Source organism: Callospermophilus lateralis, chromosome 14 (genome assembly GCF_048772815.1).
Source record: "Callospermophilus lateralis isolate mCalLat2 chromosome 14, mCalLat2.hap1, whole genome shotgun sequence".
Classification (NCBI taxonomy): domain Eukaryota; kingdom Metazoa; phylum Chordata; class Mammalia; order Rodentia; family Sciuridae; genus Callospermophilus; species Callospermophilus lateralis.
This window is the reverse complement of record NC_135318.1, coordinates 43,588,379-43,615,196: the sequence shown is the minus strand read 5'-3', so window position 1 is coordinate 43,615,196 and position 26,818 is coordinate 43,588,379. Positions and strand designations below refer to the sequence as shown.

The 26,818-nt window shown below is 41.5% G+C and overlaps 1 protein-coding gene across 1 annotated transcript in view; it reads right to left on the bottom strand.

The window, feature by feature from the left end:
- Positions 1-26,818, bottom strand: part of Sptbn1 (spectrin beta, non-erythrocytic 1) — a 190,120-nt gene that overhangs the window by 30,237 nt on the left and 133,065 nt on the right. The window contains exons 4-18 of the mRNA XM_076834002.2: positions 25,814-25,987; positions 22,645-22,736; positions 20,984-21,064; positions 20,465-20,580; positions 17,121-17,233; positions 16,259-16,446; positions 14,916-15,033; positions 13,719-13,877; positions 12,773-13,075; positions 10,219-10,372; positions 8,661-9,531; positions 8,424-8,561; positions 6,857-7,613; positions 5,842-6,044; positions 1,350-1,440 (exon numbers count right to left, since the gene is read on the bottom strand). Of these exons, the coding sequence (XP_076690117.1) occupies positions 1,350-1,440; positions 5,842-6,044; positions 6,857-7,613; positions 8,424-8,561; positions 8,661-9,531; positions 10,219-10,372; positions 12,773-13,075; positions 13,719-13,877; positions 14,916-15,033; positions 16,259-16,446; positions 17,121-17,233; positions 20,465-20,580; positions 20,984-21,064; positions 22,645-22,736; positions 25,814-25,987 (3,558 nt within the window). The remainder of the gene's footprint in view (positions 1-1,349; positions 1,441-5,841; positions 6,045-6,856; positions 7,614-8,423; positions 8,562-8,660; positions 9,532-10,218; positions 10,373-12,772; positions 13,076-13,718; positions 13,878-14,915; positions 15,034-16,258; positions 16,447-17,120; positions 17,234-20,464; positions 20,581-20,983; positions 21,065-22,644; positions 22,737-25,813; positions 25,988-26,818) is intronic.

Below are 26,818 nucleotides of genomic sequence, written 5' to 3'. Positions count from 1 at the left end.
CTGTCCCTCTGTCTCCCTCCATGTGAAGGGCTCACTGGAGCTCACTGAGCACACCAGGCATGCTCCACAGCTCACCTCTGATTCCACTGCTCTCCTCTAGGCCATCATGGGACATAAGTGTTTCCTTAAGTGAGCATGCTATTCACATGCATTATTCATGCTCACATGGCACTGAGAAGAACTCCTGTCTTGAACCTACCTGCTCCAGTTAAATCCCCCAGAAATGTGGTAGATAAGCTGACAGATCCTAAGCTACATAGTTTAGGAACTTTCCTTCTTAAGATTTAGCAGTTATACCATATTATAATTAGCACTTCAATGGACATAAAGGATGACTTCTGTCACAAAAGATCTAATATAGCCATCATTAGAGCTGTATTTCTTTCAGCACACAAACACACATTTGCATGCAAAGTATTGTGAGCTATATTCTCAGTACATGTCCTGATCTTGCTCCCACCCCTTTATCCTCAAGGTCTTTTCATGTAGATATTTAGTCTAGTAAACCAGAGAGAACTGTTTACTGTTGTTCTTTAGCTGACAAGCATGATGTGCTCATGAGCTCACACCTGTGGAGTCAGCTAGATGCTTTTCTCCAACCAGCCTGCAGAGAGACTACATTTTTCTGGCCAACTTTAGTTTTCAAAGTTTGTTTAGGCATGTATCATGGGAGCATAAAATAGTAGGAGAATCATCAGAGTAAAATCACATGTTAAAACTTGGTGATGGAAATCAGGATTACTCCTCTTGGTATGTTAGACACATATCTAAGGAGTCTAAAAGATGAATACTTTAGGAACACAAATCCAGTAAGAAATCTAATTTGTAGCTTTTAAATCTTTGCTTTTTACTTGGAAGCCAACTTCAGTTCCCATCAGTTTTTTCCTCCATACCATTTAAATGTACACCTTGCTTTAAAGAGTTAACACCTACACAAAATGATGAAATGCTTTCAGGTTACGTCACTGTCTAATAAAACCTTTAACAATGATGGTTTAGACTCCATGTCTATGTGGTCTGATATAGTAGCCACTGATCACATTTGACAACTAAGCACTTGAAGTATAGCTGATGGAAGTATGTTCTTAATTTTGACTAAAAGAGCCACATATGACTGGTGGCTACTGTAATGGGCAAAGTAATCCTATAATATTCTAGATTACAGAAATCTAGTTCCTCTACACATCATCCTACAGATAGTTTATAGTTTGGAAACTAGAGTGCCATATCTTTCCACCTACAAATCAAACGGGTGATAGGAATTTCTAGCCTCATTCATCAAGGAGATTTTGATTAAACGTTGGTTGGCTATTGAACACCTGGAAAGGAGGGACTAAAAATCAACATACCTCTTGACAATCTTGCAGGAATTTCTGAAGATCCCTATTGTCCTTTAATCTCATCAGGAGTTCACTGGCTGCCTCACGATTCTTCCTATGTCTGTTAAAATAATAACAAAAATAATCTTTTTTTAAAAAGAAATACAGAATCTATAAGCCAGTTTCTTTCCAGGGTTTCTATATATGCTGAAAAGAGTTTGTTTACGGTTCTCAAGTATGTGGAGGCAAGATGAAAAGAGAGTTTAGCATTCTTCCAAAGAGTAAGCCATGGTGTAAGAGAGACCAACATCTCTCCAAGCTATGCAAAAGGCCAATGATCTGCATTAATTTGGTGCTTTCTAATCCACTACTAGGGAAAAAAAAAATTTGAGCATGCAATGTGCACAAGTTCCCATTACAGTCACTGTGGGAGAATCTGAAACTCATCTTCAAGAAACTCCTGCCTGGATGACACAAACAAGGTTAAGAAAATATATATAATCATAAAATTGGCTTGTAACAAATGTTTCCTGACAGATTTCCATTTTGAGAAAACTTTTAACAATAATAATAATAATTTAAAAAAACAGGAATGAAATTTTTTTAGACCTGTGAAATTATATATTTCCTCAAACCCACTTTTAATAGATTAGGGTAACTATGGTTTAAAGAAGTTAAAGCACAAAACATTTTGACAAAAGATCTGTAAGATTTGGAGGCTGCTAAACTCAATGAACAATAAGGGAAAGGAGATGCTTTCTCCCCAGTCTGAATACTACACTTGCTGGCAAATTCCTTTAAACACAAGTGGCATAGATCCCCCAAACTGTGAAGAACAGCAACAAGAATGCAGGCGCAAAGACTGAGACCCTAAGGGCGGGGGGGCGGGGGCGGGCAGCTGTCCGACCCCAAGGATCAAGAAGCACCGCCACCAAAATGCTTGCCTGGCATTCCCAGGTAACCTGCCCAAGAGTGCCAGTTTACATGCAGGGTATTGACAGGGGGAAAAAAGGAATAGTACAAACAGGGAGGGACATTTGGCTTTTCATTCTGATTGTCAAATCAGTTGCTTGCTGCATGTGTCTAGGGGGTAAGGACCATCCCCATCCCAATAGCCCCTAAGGCAGGAGTAAGGAAGAGCCCCCCAGGGAACACATCCTGCTGACTTTGAAGACGTCTTCCCAGAAGAAGAAAATATAGTGGTGCCAAGTGTCATACAGGCCCTTGGCAAGTGCTGATGAAACAAATAACAATAGTGGCACTGCAGTCATCAACTGCTGGGTGAACCAGAAGAAAAAGTCTCCTGCTATGTGTTCTGCAGTTGCTAGCGGCTGCAGAACTACAGGAGTATTATAAATGGTCATGTATATGTTAGATACACACACAAAAAAATCCTTTTGTGTAAGTTGAAAGGGGTGCCATAGCTTTAGGAAAGGTAATCTTAACATGCCCATGCCCTTTATAGAAAATGCAAGCATGGAAAAATACTTAACGTATTTCTCAGATATACATTCAAGTCTCACTCATGCTCACCAGATTTCTCTGCTCAGGAATTTTTCTCTTATAAGACCAGGACTATAGGGGCTGGGATTATGGCTCAGTGGTAGAGTGCTGCCTTACATGCATGAGACACTAGGTTTGATCCCCAGCACCACATAAAATGAATAAATAAAATAAAGGTATTGTTCTCCACCTACAACTAAAAAAGAATTAAAAACAAAACAACTACAACAAAAAACCCCAGCAAACAGACTATTAAAAAGGGGAAAAGGAGGCTGGTAACTTAAAGAGTCCAAATGACACTACTCCAGCATCAGGTGTGCTGATGGCCTTTGCATGGTGTGTTCTGAGGAGTCAAACAGCAATGAAGGCAGCTGAGGCTGTTGCTGTGGCTTTCTCAGAGTAACACTGGAAAGAAGTGAATGCGGCTGAACAAGTTCCCAGCAGCAAATGATGGCCCTCATGGGAAGGAAGACCTAGAAATCCTCTCAAAGTTGGGTCATGGATTCCATTACCAGGAGGATCCAGAAGGACCTTCTAAAACATGGCTGTAGTTTCCATAGTCCTAAGAGTGCTCTCGGAGCAAGGTTCTCTGGCTTTATTTCCATTTCTCACTTCCTGCCCCCATAACAAGACTTAGAGCTCCCTTATGACATGAAGCACAAAGCAGATGCTGTGTATAACTCAGCTTTCTCTGAAGAGTAAAGAATCTCAGATGCCAGAATCAAACAGTTTGATAATTGTGGGCATTTTTTCCCTTTTAAGATAAGACTGTGCTTTATGAAGCTGGATATAAGTCTTGGCTCTACTAGGACTGTACTGTGGCTGAAATTTTCCATTTAGCTAAGAGGATCCTTTTCCAGTTTACAGGCAGGCTGTTGGGGAGCAGGATGGTTTCCACCCAGTCTCAGACACTCTGAAGACCACGTGTGCCCCACCCACGTATGTTAGGGCCAGTCTTTGTTGTGGTACTTTGCTCAACAAACTAACTCTATAACTGCTGGGATTTCCTGAATATGAACACATTATAATCACTTTATACCTACAAGAACAACTTTACCACAGCATCAGACTGTTTCTGGATAAGAGAATTAGCTCTAAGGTCATTTAGGATATTTAGTTGGACTATGCACCTACAGCACCTCCTGGAACTCACATCTTTGTATTTTTTTGTAATAGACAAAAATCCTCTAGGGTTAGTTCGAATCTTGAGGCCTCTGTGGATATTAAAATGAAACTAGAATTCAGTTAAGGTAAGAAATTGTAGTTATAGAGGGAAAATCAATGGAAAGCCCCTCTACTTGCATCTTTCTCATGTTTATCCATAATACAGGATCCTCTTTCCTTTTTTTTTTTTTTTTTTTTTTGTTTAATTGAGAAGTCCTAAGGAAGTTCTGGAACTCCAGGAGCCTAGGCTCTCAGTCAAGGGCAAAAGTAAGGGTAAGCCACAAGGGAAGACTGCTAATGCTCTCTTGAACCCAGGAGCCACAGGTCTTGACGGCCCCACCTGTTCCCAATATGCCAGTGCAGCTGCAGCACTGGGGGACACATAAATAAACCCAGGAAGTAGCACTGCAGCTGCACTTCTGTCTGAATGTATGTGTCTAAGGGCCAACCCTGGCTTGAGGAAACCAACTGTGTGCATCTATCAGTGAGGAAACAAGAGGTACCACATTTATAAAACAATGACGGAATTAACATTAAGAAAAAGTAAAACTGTTTTTCTCTAGGTTAAGAATAGCTCAATTCTAGCTTCTTACACTCATTTAAGAAGGCTTTGGGGCTGGGTATATAGCTCAGTTAATAGGGTGTTTGCCTCGCATGCACAAGGCCCTGGGTTCAATCCCCAGCACCACAAAAACAACCAAAAAAAAAAAAAAAAGAAAAAGAGGAAGGCTTTGGTGGAGGAATTGCTTTATTTATTGTAGCTGTTTTAAAATAAAAAAATACAAAATTATAATTAATAAAAGTTATGTCTTATTCTATAGTCACTCTTAAAATGTAAGGCTTAGGTTCTCAATTGGTACAGAGACCAGAAATACTAATTCTAGGAGCTCAAAATGTATGGGACTTGCCTTTCTTCCTCACATCTTATTTTAAGATGACATGGCCCAGAGTCCTAGGAGACCCTTTCAGATGTGGTAAAAGCAAGAGAATACTTTTCTCTCCTGAACTGAACACCAAAGCCACAGAAGTCTTGATGTCAGTCTCAAATAAACCCTTGAATCTGGCCTAAACTGGGACAAGAGGGTTGGCTGGAACACAGGAGAGTGACTAATCCAGATGGACCAGTCTAGGACTGAACTGGATGGCTCAGAACCAGCCTGTAGTAATACATCCAAATTTTGATCTGGGTAGGGTGAGAGTTAGGATTAGACAAACAGGGGTCAAATGGAGTAAACTGGCTTTTAAGATAGGGAGGAAATCTTTCAGAAAAGAAAAAAATAATGCAAATGGAAAAAGAGCACCCAATCCTAGAGATGTTCTGACCAAAGAGAATGGCCTCTTCTCTCATCATGAAAAAGATCCTATTACACCATTATCCAAACCCATTTTAAGGAACACGAGATAATGTTCCTCTGTGGCCCTGCCAGATACTCAGCACAAGCAAACCTCACCCTCACTTCCTTTCTCCTGACTGGCATCAGACAAGTCTTGCATGGATAAAGGTGACTGTGGCCTATGCTGGGAAAAGTCTGGTTCTCGTCAGGTAACAAGCAGTGTGTCAGCTCTTGAAGAGCATGGCTTAACCTGACCATGACTCTACACTATAGCTCTGTCAGACTTTTGGCTGAGATTAGCTTGGCTTCTTAGGCTTATCTTTTGTAGACACCCGTATGTGTTTTAGAAGAACCACATTCAGAGGCAGCCATGTGCTGTATGGGTAGATGAAATTTTGCTAGGTGGCTATATTCTGCCCACTGGGAAACTTATATCCACAGCCCAAAGACTCTTGGCCACTGATCCATAGCTCAGGAGTCCCATGATATAAGATTCCCTTTAGAATCTCAGAAAACTGTACCTGTCATCAATAGAGTCCACTTTCTCCTGGATGCGATCTGAGTTGATGTTCCCATCGCTCACCAGCCTCCGGCCCGTCTCCACAACAGCATTGATCTTCTCCTCATTGGCATCCATGGTGGTCATGAAGTCCTCTTGTTTTTTAATAGCTGCTTCAGCGCCTTCCAGGGTGGTGGGCATTTCAGTATGAGCCAAAACATACTCCTTATTTTAAAAGAGAAAAAAAAATCATGGCAGGATGACATATTAATGAAAGACCTCTTCTTCCTATGTTCCAAATTTCCATGTACCACATTGCACAGCTCTTGCTTCGTTCGACTTAAATGCAATAATCTACTGAGTCAAATAAAATTAAATGCTGGGAGGCAAAAAATCCCAGTGGTATACCATAAGTGACCAAATTCCCTAGGTGGTTCAATGTGCTACATTTATTTTCCCCCCAAAGTAAGGAAAGTAACCAAAGCTCCCTGAGCTAGCAATCAGGGTCCTCAACTCATTGAGGTAACTGCAGCATTCTCTTTATTCTCTCTTGGAAGAGAGATCTACAGCCCTGATACTGGTGACCATCCTCAGTACTGTTTTTCATTCTCTAATCGCTGTCTTGTGTCCTTGGGTGAAGTCCTTGATTCTTCTAGATTAAGAGCCCTTCAGTTAAAAAAAAAAATGAAAAATAAAACAAGCCTCACTGAACTCTTTAAATTACACTAACACTTTGCAGAATGCTACCAATTCAATGAGATACTTTGAGGACATACCCTAAGAGATCTCAACTGTACCTGAAATGGAACCATACTTAACAAGGAAAGACAGTGTCCTTCAGAAATCTTAAATCCTGTACTATACACTGGGATGGATTTCAATCTCATAATATTTTCTAGTCAGGGAAAATCTCTCTCTAAATTAGCTATCTAATTTCATACAGGTGTGGCTTAAACCAGATGGCCTGCCAAAAGGTTTCAGAGGGCAGCCAGGACCTGCCCTAATAGGACGGAAGCAGAGGCTATGGTGATTGTTACCTGGTTGTTAAGAAAGGCTTCAGCTTGCTTCGTGTCCCTAAGGAACTGCTGATAGGCATGTGACTGAGAGAGGAGATTCTGCCTGTTCTCCCACATTTTGTGGAGCTCATTCCATCCGGTGTCCAAGGCCTGTAGCCGCTGCCGGAGAAACATGTACTGGGCATCCGTCTGACCCTGGGTGACCATCTCACCCATGTCCCTCATCTTCTGGTAGTCCTCTTCGTAGTTGTCAATTTCATTTTTGATGTTTTCATGCTGTGTGAGAAGCTTCTCTGCCTCTGTCAGGGTGTTGGGCATGTCCTCCGAGGCAATGGCCGTCTGCGTCCTGGAGAGCCAGGACTGGAAGTCGTCCAAGTCCCGCAGGAACTGTTGCAGCTTACTAGCCTCTCCCAGGGAGGCCTCTCTGTTCTTTAGGGTGGTCTTCATCTCCTCCCACACATCGCTGATCTCAGCCAGCCGGGACAGGATGGCCTGAGCCTGGTCAGGGTGCTCGGACTCTAGCTTCTCTGCTTCCTTCTGTAGGTCGCTCAGCTTTGCCTCAATGGCCACCAGATCCCGCTCCATGCCAGTCAGCTTGCGCTGCAAGGCCATGACGCCAGCCAGGTCGTTGCCCAGGTCCTGGGTAGACTCAATAACTTTGGTCTTTTCCCGAATCCAGGATTTGGTTTCATTGCACTCAAGGTGGTAGTTCTGGATGCTTAGGGCAGAGAGAAGAGCATCCTTCTTCCTGTCCACTAGTTCTCTGAACTGACTCCACCTGTGAGTACAGGGACATTAGAAAGTAGCATGAAAAAAGGAGACTGAATTGATTGGTGGCTAGAGACTGAAACGACCAGTGCTAGATAGAGTTCCATGTTTTCCCCTTTACTTTCACTTTTACTACCTGCTTTTTGGAAAATCATGGTACTCAGTAAATGGACACCAAATACGATGGAAGTGGTTCTGGGATACAATATTAATCTGCAAAAAGCTTGACACAAAGAGATGTGTAACAAGCTCCAATACTAGCAGTTACAACACATCTGTCCCACAGAGTCCCTTAATTCAGATCTGCTGTACACATTCTAAACATCTCAAAATGTTCCTAAGGGACATTTCCCAAACCCAAAGGCACATGCCAACCTTCAGAACCATGGCCAGCAGTCCACTATAACCTACTCAAACACGCTGAGTCAACAGAAAGACCAGAACAAAGTCTATTCTGACAATCAGGACTTTCATGGCAAATTTCATGAGAATCTTATTCCAGAAATCATTTAATGAGGTACAGACAGCACAAGTACCACTATGCTGCCTTACACCACACTAGGTGCAATCCAAACCTAAGTCCTGACCTCTATGTGGGGAGGGGCAGGTGCCAGGCTGACTTCACTTATCCTCCTACCTAAAATGATGTCACCCCACCCGAGAATCACTTCTTGGATGAGGACACGTCAGATGCCAATATCATGACATCACTGCTGTGATGGTGATGACCCTGTGCAAGAAGTTCCTGACAGTGAAGCTCAACCAGTGACCTCACCCTCCCTAACTCCAAACACTGGCCCACTGCTGGACGCTTGCTCACCTCGTGTTGAGCTTGTCCTGCTGGGCTTTGATCTCCTTCTCACTGGGGTGGCCACTGTGCATCAGCTGGCGTGCAATCTGGTTCACCACAGCAACCCGGGAGGCCTGGTTGTTCATTTCTGGTTCTAGGCTCTCAAATCTGAAAATGCGATTCAATAGAATGGTCAACTCCATGACTACTAGAGGTCACAAGGGAGTATGCCAGCACCCCTTGCACTTAGGCAGCGACCCCGCTCACCTGTGTTGGATGACCTCCAGGTCTTCCAGCTTCTCTGGGATCTGCATGTTGTTGAGCCACTGCTCCTTCTCATCAATCCAGAGCTCACAGGCGTCAGCCTCGCTGAACATCTTGTACAGGGCCAGGGTATCTTGCAGTGCCTGCTTCCTCAATCTTGTCAGCTCTGCCACCTCCTTGTACCGCTCCTCAATGCCTGACAGCCTGCCCCTCACATCTGGAGATTCGGCATGCTCCTGTGGGAGGGCACTGGCTTGCTCGTGCAGCGAATCAATGGTGGGCCTGTAGTTGGTGATCTCTTCTGCCACATCCTTGTGTTTTTTGACCAAAGACTGTGTGGAGTACTCATCATGGCCCACGTCGCTGCTGGAGACAATCTTGAGGATGTCCAGCATCCAGGCATCGATGTCATCAGCATCTGCCTGGAACTGGTGCAGCAGCGAGGCCTCTTCCAGGCGCTTCTTCCGAATGGCTGAGAGCTGTTCCAGGTTGGCCCACTGCTCCCGAATGTAAGTGATCCTTTCACGGATCTTTTCTGATCCAAAGTGCTCCTCTGTGATCATGTCTTCACCTTCCTTGATAGCCTGCTCAAAGTGGCCACTACGGCCACTCATCTCATCCTCAAACGCCCGGTGCTTGCTGAGCAGGCGCATAACACTGGTAAGGTCCTTCCCGTAATCGTCAGACGACAGAATCTTCTCCTTTTCTCGTATCCAGCCTTCTTCTTCTGCCATTTCCCAGAAGAACTTCCAGAGGCGACGGGACTCTTCGAGCCGGGCCCGACGCTCAGCCGCCAGCTGGCAAAGCTCTTGATAGCAGAACTCCATGTGGGCCACACGGTCTCGGATCACCTGGGGGTCACAGGGCTTGTAGCCTGTTTCACACCAAGGAAGGAATATGGGTGTTTGATAGCTTACCCTGGGTTTCTGCTCATTTTCAGGCAGTAAGCTATGCCCCATGTTTTAACTGTTGATTAACAGTTCAATGCTAAGGGCAGGACTGTGTGAGTAAGCAATGGAACCCCTTCTGGGTGCTTGACTGGAACAGGAGTGTGGACAAGGATACACATTGTTCTTTTGACCCCACTGTGGTCAAACTGACCATTTATGTATAAGAAAGCATAGGAAACATATGAAGAAGGCAGTAGCACTTAGTTTTTTCTAGAAACATAAAAGCAGCAAAGGCAAATCTTTCTAAACATCCTTTAAACAGAAGATGTGACCAGGTGTGAAATCAGGCACTATGGGGGCAGCCACATCAGGTTGTTGGTGCACATTAGTACTTTGTGTAGTCTGGCAATTTCATTGCCAAATGTCAAGCCGCTCAAAACCAAGCAACATTTGAGTATTTAAGAAAAAAATACTTAATTCAGAAAAATGAGACAGAGTTAAAGCACTCAGAAGGCCACTGCACTGCACCTCATGACAAGATGAGAACAAACCCACCAAGAACCTACAAATAGTACAGTAACTTCAAAGTTCCATTGCCATATACAACTTGTGTACTCCTATAAATACAGGTCTCTAGTATCTAAGAGATGTGTGGACAGGTCCATTCTTACCTTCCCCATCTGTTGCAAACTTCTGGGCGGAGGCATTGACGCCTCTCACACGCTCTGCCTGGATTCCAATGTCAGCTTCAACTAGAGCATGTTTCTGTAACAGGTCTTCCACACCAAGCAAGTGTTTGCCATAGTCTTGAGACAATAATAGCACCTGGGCACAAGAGGCAACAGAGAAGAAATTATTAACAACCCTGACTTCAGCATCACATCATCTTTGGCAAACAGAGAGCCAGCAACCAAGTCATAGCTTCCCTTTGGCTTGCCATGGACCCCCAAATTTAGGGGAAGATGATGGTGAACAAACCAAGCTCAAGCACAGTGAATCCAAAAGCCAGCATCAAGAGAGACATAATAAGCCAATCTTTTCTTCCATCTACCTTGGAAGAAAAGAGGCCAGACCCACACCAGGCACAGACAGAGAGAGGGGTGGGGACCTGTACGGAGGATTCTAAAATGTAAACTGAGACTTCAAGAGAGACAGTGCTACACCAACACTACTCAAGAAGGAAAAGACAGGGCAGGGATTATGGTTCAGTAGCAGAGCACTTGCCTCACATGTATGAGGCACTAGTTTGATCCTCGGAGGGAGGGAGGGAGGGAGGGAGGGAGGAAGGAAGGAAGGAAGGAGCTGTGTACATCAAAACTAAAACAATATATTTAAAAAAAGAAGGAAAAGATAAAGGTAACAGATTTGTTCACATCAGAGTTTAAAGAAATCTCTTATAAAAGATGTTGACCCCTTGAGTAAATGAGTCTCCTACCCAAAGAGCTTACTGATATGTCTCCATGATACTCATACAATCAGTGGAAGAAGAATCTAGCAGAAAAGTTAACAAGTCACATCTTTAACCAAATAAGAAGAGTGGCCTCAGGTGGCTATCATGTTTGGTAGATCCCAAACAAGGTCTGGGGCTTAAATTTAAACCCTCTAGCATTTAATTTTGTTTCTTCCATCAATCAGCCAAAGTACTTTCCTTCACTTATCCTATATATTCTCATCCTCTCTCCAGATGGTTTTTCTACTTTACATTTCTGAGGAAGTCTCTGACACAACTTGAAATTATGATATGCATTGTGATTTATGTAGCACCTCTTTTGCTACATTTTATAAACACTTGTATTTTAAGAGGTCAAGATAGACCATACCTGAGAGGAGAACATTATAAATCTGGGATAATAGGTGGGGGAAAACTGATGGTATCAGGTGACCTTGCCCCTCTGCCAGAACAGTGCAAGAGGCAAGCAAGAGATGAGGGATGACATTCTAGGCGGCAATCTCCTGCATAAGGTCAAGTTTGGGAACACAGTGTGCTGAAAAAGGAGGCTTCACAGGACTTTTTAAAAACTGCTCTCCTTTTAGTCTGTCTACAAGGGTAAATGCCTCCCTGGTGGAGAACTGCTTGACGTGGATGAGCATTCTGTGGCTTGAAGCAAAGGACACTAGTAAGCCATGAGACTTTGGCACAATGGCAGGTCTCTTAAATGGGTAGGGGCAAGCTTGGAACTCTCTGCTTAGATTTGTCACTAATGGAAGGAGACATACAAATCAGCATTAATAGTCATTACCACAGTTATGGTTTTAATCTGGAAAGCCCCTAAAAGCTCCGTGTTGAAAGCATGGTCCTTAATGCTTCGAAGTGGGGCTTTTAGGCAATGAATGGATCCTGAGGGCTCTGACTCAGTGATTACTGACAGCTGGAGGGACTACTGGGAGGTAGTTGGAATAAGTAGGTCACTGGGGGTGTGCCCTGGAAGAGCTTATCTTCTCCCTGGCCTGTCCCCCGCTTCCCTGGTCCCTTGCACTCACCCCTTCTCTTGGCTTCCTGGCTGCTATGAAGCCAGCAGCTTTCCTCAGTGAAAGCCCTTCCACCACGACATTCTGTCTTACCTTAGGCCCAGAGTAATGGAGCTGGCTGACCATGGACTGAAACTGTGAACCAAAATAAACCTTTCCTCCTATAAGTTGTTATTATCAAGTACTTCGGTCACAGAGAAGAAAAGCTGATCAGCACAACCATCCAGTCCCATCTTACAACCTGTATATATATTACCACACTCCTACTTCACAATGACCAGATGAGGTACACAGTAAGAACGAGCTCCACTCATAGACAAAGGAAGTACAAAAGAGACTGGGCAACTCCAGAATTCACAATCTGAACTCCAGCTTCCTGGCCCATATTCTGTCCAAACTGTGCCCACATTACCTCCCCAAAGCAGTTATCATTCATGCATAGAAAAATCAATGGGACTGAAAGCTAGTTCAACTTAAGAATTAAATGACAACTTGATTGATTCTTAACACTGGAATATATGTAAGTCACAGTAACAGACCACTAGCTGGTTTTTGTGACAATGGTTTCATACCCCCATCTCATTTAACTTGTGAACTGATCATCTACCCATGGGTAGTGTGGCCCACTCTGGCTTTACAGAGTGAACAATAGACATAAGACACAAACATATGAGGGACTAGTGGGTGGTTCCAACAAAAGAAAGACATGCTTCGTCTTTTTGGCTCTAATCTCACTGGATTTCAGTCAAGTGTTACCTTCATCTCATCCATCCAGTCCATAATGTAGAGCATTTCCTGGAATATCTTCTGTAGCCCCAGGTTCATCTCGAGACGCTGTCTCCGAGCCTTGAGCAGTTCCAGCAGGTATTCCCAGAGCCGGATGACATTGTCCTTCCTTGCTGTGATGCGCTTGATATCATGGTAGTTCTCTGCCTCGAGCTCCCTGGCCACAGCCACCACAGCCTGCACACGCTCCTCATATGCGGCAATGTCTGTCTCAATGGCCTCGTGCTTTTTTGTGGCGGCCTCAACTGCAGGAAGGTCAAATCCAAAGTTGTCCTACAGAGAAATGGAATGAAAAGAAACACAAAATAAGTCATCCAAACAACAATAAAAGAAACAGAACAGAGTCAAATCCTTAGTCTTCCAATGCTTTCTGTCCTCTTTAGGTATCTTAAAACTCCCTGCCAGAGCTCAGATGCCTCTCCAAAACCAATCAACAACTTCTCTTTTGAAAGAGGTTCCAGCTCATACTTACCACCTAACATAAGAGACTAGAGCAGGTGGTAGTTTATGTCAAACCAAGAAAATGAAAGCCACTTTTATTTATTTAATGACCAGCCTCACTTTACTGCCTTGAGGCTGGTTGGTCAGACTGAAGAAAAGGGGGTCATTTTAAAACCTTTCGTGTAAATGTGAATGGCTCACACACACACACACACACACACACACACACACACACAGACTAGCTTTAAACAAACCCTGTGAGCTGTTTCTATGATGAGTTATATAAATAGAAAAGGAAAGTATATTGGAAATTATAAACATCCTCTTCATGGGAAGTGAGCAAGATGGCTAGATGGTCACTTCCTAACACTTGAGAGCCAATGAGCAGCTGTCCTACAGTCCTAGACCTCTGGAGACAGTCAACATTTCTAGACTATCCCAGGAATGGTTTTGTTAATAACATAGAGAGCAGAACCTGAGACACCAGACGCTGGTTTTCGCTCAGCCAAGTCTCCCTCATAGCTGCCTTGCGGTCAAATCTGCGGGCTAGCTGTTCCAGTTTCTCCTGTCTTATGAGCTCGTTGCGCAGTGCCAGTTCTCTTTCATGTTCCGCTTTTTCCAGTCTTTCCCAGGCCTGGAGAATTGAAAAAAAGAATGGTTTCCTGCAAGTTCAAGACAATTTTTTTTTTTCCTTTGGTCTACAGCCAACAGCTAGTATTTCTTAAAATGACCCAAGAACTTGAAAGGGAAATTATCATTCTCACCCTCATAGACTCTTAAGCCTTGAGAAAAAAATTACTTCTCTCTTGGTCTAGCCTCCTGGGACACTTGCCCCTAAGGAAACTTAAAGATCCTGTATTGTACTTGGAATATGAAACAGTACAGATATGGGGTGAATACAATTAAATTACAAATCTCTTATTTTTTAAAAAGGAAACAAAGTAATTATCTTAAATAGCTCTGATCACAAAAAAAAAAGATAAATTATTTTTCTCAGAACAAAATCGTGTTATGAATCACTCATTTACTCCATCTTGTGCTACTTTAAAAAAATTCCTAAGTCTGAATATTTGTTTCAAAATCCTGACCCATTGTCCACGTTAAATTCATCTCTATAATGTGTCTTATTCACATTAAAAAAAAAAAAAAAGATCCAAACATTCCAAAGAAATTTAAGTGTGTACAACAACTAAGTAGAGTTTTGGAGTTTTCTAATTTCCCACTGTGAAATTCTATAACTGCAGACGTAACTGTATGCACAATAATGGAAAATTGTTTATCTGCTTCTCTGATGGAAGGAGCCAACATCTCAAGCCCACAACCTCTAGGTTCAAATACATGAAATAAAGTTTTAAGTTCTCCTTTGTATAATGTGAAGATGTTTGAGTTGATTGCTTCAGACAAATGAGGGATAACCTGAATATAAATATGAGTAACAAAGTAAATGGCCTAGATTAAGGCTGGTTTGATAAAATCTAACACTGCCCCTAAAACTCCAATAGATGGGCCTACCACAAATAATCACTGGACCCTCTGCCACACCTGGCATTCATCAGTTCAGCAGGCAGCGAGAGACGCTTCCATTCTCCTGCCCACTAAGACACCAAGACTAAAAGACAGAACCTGAAGTTTGTAAGAGCTCAGACAACAAGGGACTGAATGGATGTTTTACCTTATTGATATCAGAGATGAGCTTCCCCTCCCGGGGCATGTAGACCTTCTGATTGTTGGCCCGCATCTTGCTCTGAATAGTGAAAAGCAGCACTTCCAAGTTCCCCTTCTCAGTAAATCTAAGCACAGAGAAAATAGCAATTAACATGATTCAGTGAATTTGTTCTTTCAAGAGGGAAAATTCATTTGTTACTAAAGGAAAAACACATTTCACATAGTCACACAATTTTAAAAGCTATTTCTCTCTGGTCTGATTTATGTGAAATGTGTGTTAGACAGCAGTGGACTGGGTCCTTACAAACCTTGGAATATGCCAAACTATGGAGGTTTTGTTCTTTCTTTTGTTTTGTGGTTGCTTGCTGTTGCTGGGATTTATATTTGAAGGTGTCAAGGGCATACTGTACTCTTTTATTAATCATATCAATCAAGTTTAAGTCCTGCACAGTGGACTTATTTGATTCAGAGAGCCCAGTGAATGCACTTAACTGGGATTATTTTATATGTCTTCCAAATATTTTCAATGGGTTTCAGAGACCTCACCAAGAAATTTACAACAGAGTTTACAGAAAAGTGAATGACTTCAGAACTAGAGTAAATAAGAGATAAAATTACAATCCTTACTTGAAAATTGTGAATTTTATATATATGAAAAGTCAAAACTGTTATGATGTGAAAGGATATGAAATGATTTACTGTTTTTTTTTTTTTTTTTGCGGGGGGGGGGCGGGGGGTGTCCTGGGAATTAAACTCAGGGGCTCTTGACTCACATCCCCAGCCCTATTTTGAATTTTATTTAGAGACAGGATCTCACTGAGTTGCTTAGTGCCTTGCTTTTGCTGAGGCTAGCTTTGAACTTGTGATCCTCTTGCCTCAGCCTCCTAAACTGCTGGGATTAAAGGCATGTTGCCGCTGACTATTCTTCTTTATTTAACATGATACTAATGTTTATATATTGTGTTATAGATTTAGTAGGCTAACTATAGTTACTCTCTCAGATACACCTTAGGTTTTATACTACACAACATATACACGGTGCTACTTTTCTAAAACCCCCAAAATATGGTGTTTTAAAAGACAATTGGCAGAAGGGTTTTGGAGTAGGGACTGGGGACCTGTATCAGCTCTTAAGATTCTCACATATTCTGTATGTCAAGGGCAGGGCTCAAGGGGAAGGCATGATTTACAATAAATCTCAGCAACACAGAAGCAAATGAAAGGGAGAAAAGGCATTTGAGAGGTACTCAGTTAAGAGATGAGATCACAGAAGTCAGAAAATGGGGGTCTACTGGATACTATAATCTCTCCTGCCATGTTATTGGTAATACATGACAATATGCATCTTACTTGGGTGGTTTCTCCACGGTGCGGTAAGTGTTGAATGCCTGAAGCTGTTGTTGAACCCCAACCAGTGAATTGGCAAATTTGCGATTGTTCAGAATAATGATGGTTTGTTCAATCCACTCCAGAAGGTCTGAGGCAAGTGATTCATATTTTTCAATCATTTTTTCTGTTTCAATAGCATTGTCAAGCACCTATAAACGAGAGTTAGAAAAACTAAATATCAAGATTCTATCACCATGCAAGGAAAACATGATTGTAAGCCTACAATAAGCATGTGTACACTCAATGACTGGCTTTGAAATGGTTCTGTGATGCTCTGGCACAAGCATTTTAATTCAAGGAACCATTTGCTAATAGCCAGACAGTGGCTATTATTTGTGAGCAACGACAGCTTAACTCAACTGTAATTGGTTCTGTAACCTCCCAACCCTTCAGGGAAAAGATTCAGAATGACTTCTACAGTCCAACCTACAAAAATTCCTAGAGAAACAAAAAGAGCTTAATTTAGTTTGATCCTGTCCCATGAATTTTCTGTTTCATTGCACTGGAAGGACAATGTCATCAGATCTCAGGTGTTTTGGTCATCACATTAATAGATTCTATCAGACTTTAGATACCCAATTTTCTGGAAATGTTGTGGGGAAGAGTGTGTCTGGGGCTCCCTTCCTAGATCTTTCTGCCATCACACCCACTCCCACCTCTCATTGCCCTTCAGGAAGAAGTTTCTGCTCACTTCCCTGCCTTGAGTTACAGGGTTTGCAATCAATCATGATGAGCTCATAGAAAAATAAGGTACTAGGTGGCAAGACAGGAAGACTCAGATTTGAATTGTGCATCACAACTTAGAAAACTTGTGTGATCTTACCTTTCCAATTCGTTTTCCTTCAACAGCCAAGGCCTTCATCTTAGAGAAGTAGTGGTAATAAGTTACCACATAAGTGATAATGGATTTCTCATCAGGGTGGTCCACACTGATATCTATAATCCAGAGAAGACTCTTTTCAGAGTGCTACTCATGATGTTGCCACCCACGCAGCAGTAACAACCTGGAACAGCTCTGCGACTACACTGAACTGCCCAGCACCTTCCTTTCTTTACACTTGGGAGTTCTGTCATTGCTATATTATTATGAGGATAATGAGGATGAAGCCATATGATTGACTGATTTACAACATGATACAAATATTCATAAAATGCCTTCTACACACTGTGTTTGGCTCCCTGTCTTATCACACACTCCCAACCCTTGCCAGCACACTGAATTTGTGGTTCTTGAGTTCTCATCTCTGCCATGACACCAGAATCTCTCCAAGTCACTCAGTCTAGACATCTTTGTTTCCTTGTTACCCATATCCAGTTAGCCACAGAATCCCTGCTATCATAGAATCAAATCTGAAGCAGTGGCTCCCTCGCTGGGTTTCTCTGTTACCACACTCATTGCACCCGGTGCACCCAGACCGTTCTTCCAGAAGCACGGCTGTGAACACATTTTCTCCTAGCTCAAAAATGCCATTAAGTGTAAAGATTATAGTATAAGCCCTTTAGTCCTTCAGAATCTGGTTGAAACTTTGTCTTTTTATTTATTTATTTTAAAAAATTTTTAAGATGTTGATGGACCTTTAATTTATTCATTTATTTATATGTGGTGCTGAGAATCAAACCCAGTGCCTCACACATTCTAGGCAAGTGCCCCCCCCTTTCTATTTCATCAATCCATCCCTCAAATATTTATCAAGACTTTTCTAAGTGCCAAGCATTGTTCTAGACATTTCTAAATTCTAGAGCCTATTTCTTCTCAGGGACTATATATTCAAACTAAACCTGACCCTACACACACACACACACACACACACACACACACACGCCAAAAAAAAAAAAAAAAAAAAAAAAATCCAAAATACCTTCCTTTCTTAACTTCCCTTTGCCTGAAATGGCCTTCCTCTCCCATCATTTCTTATTATCCTTCAAGATCCAGCTCAAAAGTTATAATTCCAATCAATACAGCCATTCCCGATTTCCACAGCTGGAATTATTCTTTCTCTCCCTCTTCTCCCTTAGGACTGCATATATGGGCACCTAGTCCACTTTCTGCCAGGTATTATTTTTATTCTTTGCCTCCAAGACTCATTCCCCAAGGGTAAGATTACCCTGCCTTAGCCCCTTATGTCACTCCACCTCCCAAATTCCTAGCGTGTTACCCCTGCACAAAGTAGGTAGTCAGTAATATTTACTGAGTGAGGAAGCAAATGGATGAATATGCCAAGTCTTTAGTATGGCAGTATTGAGGGCAGCACTAGCCTGGGTCAGATTAAGTACAGAACACACAGGATAGCTCTGAGAAGATGCATCAGGCTCTTCTTCAAAATCATACGTATACTTTAATTTTTATTCTCCAAACAGCTTGTGTGAAGTGAAATTGTTTCTCTTGTTTTAAACATGAGAACACCTAGGGCACAGGGCTGGGACACTCCCAGTCCAAGGTCAACACAGCAGCCAATGACAGTAACCACCAGATAACAGGTACTGTTCTCCCCTGAGGGCTCCTGGGTCTGCTCAGTCCCACCAATGGTGCCCAGAGAGGAGAGAACTAAAGGATAACCTGAATAAAATGTCAGGCATGTATATAATTTAATAAACATAAAATGCTGATATAACTGAAAGGACTGAACAGGCAAAAAAAAAAAATTCCCTTTTAGTTGGTCTACAAGTATATTTTAACTGATAATCTTTGAGGCACTGGACAACTAATAATATTTGGGTCTATCTTAGTTTGGGACTAAGAAATAATAATCAAGACAAAATACATATGCCTGTAACCCAGTGGCTTGGGAAGATGAGGCAGGAGGATCACAAGTTCAAAGTTAGCCTCAGCAACTTACCCAGGCTCTAAGCAACTTAGCAAGACCCTGTCTTTAAATAAAATACAAAGAAGGGCTGAGGATGTTGCTCAGTGATTAAGCACCCCTGAGGTCAATTCCTAGTACAAAAAAATATATCAAACCCACAGGACCATATCAACTGCCATTTTTAGCTTCTGTCTTTGTGACCTGAGAAATATCAATCCCCTTTTTATACTGGTTGATCATTAGAAAAATTAAAGAAGTAGTTAATGAAACATTTGTCAGTGTGACAGGAAAAAAGAGATTCTTTGTAAAAGCACAAAGGGCTAAGGCAAGTCTCCCTTTGATAGTAAAGCATGAAGATTTATCATGACTGAAAGAATTTTACTTTTCTGTTTATATTGAGAAATCATTTAATGGGTTAGCACAAACATAATTTTATCTTAGCTTCCTGTGGAGAACATATCAGCGAATCTGATGCACTGGAAAATAGCAGCAAACCAGCCTGGCAGCCTCATGACCTCAATTTGCCCTTGGGGAGTTAAACTTCCTGTTGTATATTTATAAGAACTTTAAACTTATCACTCATATACACATAGTTTCACCAATACTTGCTCACAGCTAAGAGAATATATAAAGCTCCAGCGCTACAAACAAATCCTTATATGTTTTAAATGTTTTCCAAAAATCAGAAAACACTGTTTCGGAGAGACCACATTGAAATAAAACCTGGAATTCGGATTTTGTGTACTGTCCCACACAGGCCAGCTGTGTCACCTGCAGTGGGGCTTCAGGCTACTACAGAGAGCCCCAGAGCAGAATAGTTAGTTCATGAGGAAAATGGGATGCAGTCAGCCATAAAAAAAAACTTTCAGTGCTGCGGCTGCTTCTACCCATATTCCCTTTCCCAGATGCACTTTCCTCATTTATAAGTTATTTGCTCACAAGCAAACAACGCTCAGCCCATTTTTCAGTCTCCAACCATCCCAAAGCATCCACCTTCAGGTGAATGTCAATAAGCAAGCAATCACTGAATATCTATGCCAGGTTGTGTACCATGAAAACGGGCACTAACACCCTACAAGGACTCCCCACTGCCTGCTGAACAATCTCTAAAGACATTAGCTTGTCTTGTGAATACCCTTCCTGGGGTATTCACTTATTGTCGGCCTAACCACCATTCCCACTAGATCCACAGTGCTCTGCCTAGCACACCTTCTCCTTCAGACTATTTAAATTTCCACAAAATTAAGGTCCCCTTTTCTTTGATATCTAAGCATACTATATGAATAAAAGGTACAGACACAAGACAGATTTTATATTAAAGCTTTGCTGCTAAAATCCTACCTTTCATTCCTTGAGTCCTTACCTTCAGGGTCCAGCAGTTTAGTGAGGCCAAGATGTTGCTCTGCCAGGTTAAATGCATTCTGCAGATTGTAGTGTGCATTGGATTTCTTCAGTTTATCAAAGTCTATCAGATCAGGACTACATAGAACAAACAACAACAGCCAAATATAGCAAAAATCATGGCTTAGAAGCAAATCATGTAATTAATGAGACTTGATCATTACTCAAAAAAAAAATGTTAAAATAACCACTTAGTGTAGTAAAACTACAAAATTATGTAATTATTTAACAATGACACCTGATTTTTGAATAAACATTTGTAGAATATATTAAGAGAATGAAAGATAATGTGTTAATTTGCTTATTTTGTTTTGGATAATTTACTTATTCTCCCATATTTTCCTCACATGGAATGCACAAATTTCCACTGTGGTATAACATCTAAGGCAATGGACTTGAAAATCATAAGTCACCAAGATCTATTATAGAAGAACAGCAATATTCTATCCCACAATTGTTAGCATGATTTCTTTAGACTTACCGGTGTTTGTGTATCAGCGCATTGAAGGCCATGCCATCTCTCCAGCTAGTGGTGAAATTGTGAATGTTGACATTGGGGTACCTGCCAAGGACAAAGCACAAGAGAAAAGCAACAGAATTACCATATAAAGATTTATACTTTTGCTAAATGCAGTGTTAAAAATGTGTTTGTAGCTGGGCACACTGGTACACGTCTATAATCCCAGCAATTTAGGAGGCCAAGACAGGAGAATTACAAGAAAACTTTCAACAACATTTAAAAAATATAATTGGTGTGATTCTTAACAATGCTTCCAGGATTTTAAAATTCAAGAAGTTTGATGCTAGCCTGGGCAATTTAGGGAGGAAACTTTGTCTCAAAATAAAAAATTTAAAAGGGTAGGGGTATAGCTCAGTGACAGAGCACCCTTGGATTCAATCCCTGGTGCTGCAAAAATGGAAAAAAAAAAAAAAATGTTTGCTAAGCACTGTAAAATCCAAGATAATATCTATCATTAAAGTCAATTATGTCAACTTCAGTTTTATTATAAAATAAAAATAAAATATATATCTTATGTGGCTTCTCCTGCTTGGTAATTCAATCTCTCAAAAGGCATGAACTATGTTGTGCTCTAGATTTAAGGCACTACTCTTACTTTGGAAAAAATGACCATAACTAGAGATATGGCTGAGGCCTCTTGCTTCCTTTGGCTTTCTACTCCACATAGTAAGATTAAGATACCAGGACCAGCAATCACTGGGAACCGAATTTACACATCACTCTGGGATACAAGGCAGATGGGGCTACCTCTTCATGTGATACTCAGGTTTTCTTTTTCCCTTATATCACTTAGTTGTATGAAGTTTTATATATAGTTAAGTACCTTCCTTAAAAAATTTGCCTATGTTTGAACCTTATCCCCAACAAGCTATTCTATACCATTCTGGTTATTAATAAGGCTGTTACCTATAGTTCATTATCTGACTTGATCCACTTATTAGGTCCTAAGCTCTTCACAGTTTCCATACTTTATATTCATTAGTTATAGGTACATGTAGTATTGAGAGTAACTCTCCAATTTACCTGATATAAAATCAATTCTCATTAAGAACATATGACTAAAAAAAAAAAAAAAAAAGAACATATGACTAAAATACTTTGATGATAACTTTGTAGATTTAGTATCAGCTGAGCCCAGAAAACTTTGGTGAGCAACAAAAGAGATGCAGTTCTCTAAAATTATCTTCACTAAAATTTCAGTGAAAGAATAAAAGAAAGGAAAACTGGGACATAAAGATTACTCTCAAGTTTACTGAGCAAAGCTCCCCCAAACAGCAGAAGTTAAAGGGAGAAGGAAACTTTCAAAAGCATTTTAAAAATACAGTGGGTGTGATCTTAATAATGCTTCCAGGATTTTAAAATTCAAAATACAATGGTCTTTGGAGCATCCTTTAAAAAAGTGAATGGCTCTGATCGAAGAAATATGACAGGTTCAAACTATAAATCAGAACTCCTTCCACTCCAAAAGCTAGCTGAAATGTCAACATAGTAACTGCTTATGTGTTAACAAGCCTCCTCAATGGAAGCCATGGAAAAGACACTTGTCAGCACCTTATAAGTGAGGACTAAAGCAGAACTCTGTCCTGGAAGAAGCAGCCCCGATGCCCTTTGCATTCACTCACCCAGCTGTCTTCATCTGGCACCACAGCAGCAAGGCATCCTTGGCAGACTTCTTCTCTTTGTTATCTTCTGTTTCCACACTGATGTCCTGGATCTAAGATTTATAAACAAAAATTTGACAAACAGATGGGTTAGCAGCCTAATAGCCACTGAAAGACCAGGTCTGCATTTATATGAAAGTCAACTTTGGATCAAAGTCTCACCCTGCAAATTACTTGCTTACATGTCAATGAAAACTGCTTCCCAAAGTAAAAGGCTCAGCTCAGAAGCACTAGCCAGAGCTGGGCTTCATACTTTACAGAGATAAGGATGGAGGAAAGATGGCGACCTGCATTATTTCCTAGCACAGTTAGAGTTGTTTCTGCCTCTGAGAACCTGGTTTTCCAACTATACAAGCTAGCACAATAGTTCTCACAGCATACTTGGAACTTTATCATAGCCCAGAAACATATTTAGTTTGGTTTTTCATAACAATTTTTTCACATAAATATGGGGGCTTCGTTGATGAGAATACAGGCACTACTCAGAAAAAGGGAATGCTTAAATTTTGCTGTGTTCCCATGGTTTGCATTTGCAAGCCCCTCATAAACAGCGTATGTTCAATATAAAATCTCATTTATTGGCACCAAAGTCACCCAGACTAACTGGGTGAATCGAGGCTCTACCTCCTGAGTACCTCAAACTCCTCATCTGAAGAATGGCAGTCACAACAGCTACCTCAGAGCACTGCTATGCGTCTTAATGAGTTAAAGAAAGAGCTCATAGAAAGGCCTGGTAAATAGCAATTCTTGGGCTAGGAGCCAGCTCCCAGTTATGATGTTACCCTTTGCCTGTAGTTTCTTGAGCATAATTAAATTGGGGATGAGAGTTGGAAGTGGGTGGATCAGCCCAGAAGGTTATCTTTCATCTTTCAGCTCTAGCCATCCCAAGCTTCTCTGACCTACCTCCTGTCAAACCCCCTCCATTCAATCTAAAAATATCTCCCAGAATTCTTTTCAAAAGAGATATAAGGAGGACGACATATCTAAAAATAAAAGTAAATGTCGTAAACTTTCAACTAGGAAAAATACCTAGAAATTTAAATAACTATACTTAAAAAAAAAACCTCCATTTTTAATTGTAGTAAGAATGTGAAGTCTGAATTTTCAAAAACCTCAAACTCTTTTATTAGAATCATTAGCTCATGTGCAAAGTGAACAAGAAAGAGTAATCTTCCATCACTGAGTGACACAAGGAAAGACAGGCTGGAACTGTGTGCACTACACATTGTCAGTTTTCTCACACTTCTATGTGAAAAAGGGCATCTTTTTCCAGATTTGCCCATGTAGAAACAAGTTATAGCTACCCTTCTGAAATGAAGACAGGTACTTCTGAGACTAGGCCAACTCAAGACTTCCAGTTTCTCTTACCATCTTTTATTCTCTTTAAAGGTACAGCAGCCTAAAACCTGTGTTGCCATCAGTAATCAATGAATTCCTATTACATAGGTACAAGACATGTCCTGGGAACAGGGAGCTTAAGACTTAAGGGGGAAGGAGAGATCTCTGTAGACATACAGGATGCTTTACTGCACAAGCTTGAGCCTTGGCTGATCGGTAGAACAGGTGAAAGAGGCTGAGTTATGTAAGAAACCAACACCACAAGCCATACACTAGCATCGGCAACCTTTGCACCTCCCTCAGAGGCAAAATTTGTATCAGCATTCACAGGTTGAAGTATGGAAAAAGAAAAGCTGGCAGGAAGCTAATTAGCCAACAACTCAACCCAATTCATGCTGAGAATCCTGAAAAGGGCTGTGTGTGCCAGCTCCCTGACATGGGAACTGACCCGCTGTCAAGAAAGGCCACAGTCAGAATGCCCTTCCATGTTCTGATTACCATTGGTCAAAGGCAATAGACATAGAATGCTTTGCTCTACAAAACCGGGGTCAAGCTCAAGGAATGTTTTGCTAATTTCATATCTGTTGGCATAATACATGAGAGCAACAATTAAGTGAATTTAATGGCATTCACTCCATTTTCAATAATTCAGGAACTAAATGTCAGACACTACATGAGAGTTGTGTCTGGGGGAAAAAAATGTCCTTGATGATTGCAATTAACTCTGTTAAGCTATGTCATCTTCAACAGTGGTCCCCTCCTCAGATCTACTTAATTAGAATCACCTGGGCTGAGCTCTAAACATCTGAATTATTAAGAAGCTTTCACAATGGTGGCAGATGATTAGCCAGGTTTGGGAACCAGCCAGTCAGGGAGCCCTTTCTGAATGTGACTCCATTTTAGCCTCCTTCCCCCTCCTCACACATGCGCACCCAGAACATTGCAAACTGAAGCCTGATCCTAGGCAAAGTGAGGAAGAAAAGGGATTAGTGGATTAGTCACAGGTTGGTTTCAGTACAAAAGCAAAGATGGCTCTAACTTGATTTTTCATTTGTGTGAGGTTTTTATTTGCCCAGAAAAATCAATCAGATCTTTATCAAAGGGGCAGAACAGGAAGGAAAGGCATGGAGTGCACAGTCACCCAGGAGACAGGACTGTTGGGATATTTGTTTGCAGAGTAACCTGACACCAGGGTAAAAAGTGGTTCCTGCCTTTCAAATTTTAATTGAAGAGCCTGAGCAGGAAGCATACACCTAGAGAAGGAGCCAGAACTCAGGCTGGAGGTGCTTCATCCTGAAATACTGAGCTCTTATGGGTCAGAAACCTGGGCAAGGCTCCAAACTTCTTGGTCAAAATGACCTTGAAAGAACATTCTGACTTAAAATACTTATACACTTGGTGAAGTTCAGAGTCTACTGCTGGTAGACTTGCATCAGCCTCATCCTCATACCTCTGCGCCTGGCAAAGTGAAGTGTCAGAGACCAGAAAGATGTTGGGGAAGTGGTGGACAGGGATGCAGCCTGGAAACTCCCACCACTGAGTCCATCTGACAGGACAGCCAAGACTGTCAGGAGCAGGAGAGAGGAGGATACAATAGCTTCTACATGCCTCCAGGGGCAGCACTCAGTCCTGAGGGCCAGATATGATACCCCTGACTCTGAGATGCAGTTTTAACCTGCTCTCCCTGCCTTGTCCCTCTGGAATAGAGAGGTCAGCTCCATCAAGAGGCCTGAACTTGTGAGATTAGCCTAAGTTCTGAGCATCATCAGCATTCCTAGACTGAGTTCCTTACCTGGAAGCGAAGGATGATGGTCCAGATGAGGCCAAGTGTTAGTCGGTGATTCCCATCCACAATGTCATGGGACCCCATATTCTCAAGATGGACTCTCTGCTCCTTCAGGAACTGAAGGGCCTTGTCCACATTCTCCAAACAGTGGATGCGCATTCGTCCTTTGGTGGGTTTAGGCTAGAAATGAGAGCAGAGGTGGAAACTGATCATCCAACAGGGCAGAGACAGCCTGTCATGCAATGCTCACCTGACCCAAAACACTAAAAATCTTGTGTGCTCATTTGGTTCAAATACACATTTATCTAACAGTCTTAGAAAAGCTTACTTAAGGGAGTAAGTAAACTCTGATTACTTTCTAGAGGTTTAATTGTGGAAGCTATTTATAAATGAGGACAGAAATGGGAAATTTAGAAAAAAGTGAACTCAATTTTCAGAGAATTTCAGTGCTCCTGCTGCCATCTACAAAGCTTTTTGCAGATGCATGACTAACACCTGTGAGGATTTTCTGATTATTTACAATATAAAAATAGATTTGCCACCTGATGGTTTGAGTCATTTCCTAAGGATGGTGCAAAATACAGATGGGACACACCACCAAGTCAGGAGAATTTCCAAATGGTGGTTTTGTGAGGGGCATGGGAAAGGGTTAAACAAAAGGGTGTGACTTACTGAAAAGAAAGAAAAAGGAGAAAAATGAGTAGAAAAATGAGGGTATAATTTGATTACCCCAAATGTTCCTTCCTTTTCCCCAGCTGTATCAAAATCAAAATGAGGCCCTTGTAAGGTAAACATTTTAAATAAAACAAATATATACATACACACATATGACACACACACACACACACACACACACACACACACACACCTACCTACCATATATCTCTATGGTATCTGCTACACACACAAATATATAACATATTTACTATAAATATTTTATCTACCTTTCTACTATGTGTTGTGTGTATATGTGTGTATACACACAGTTTCATTAGGTCATTATTATCTATG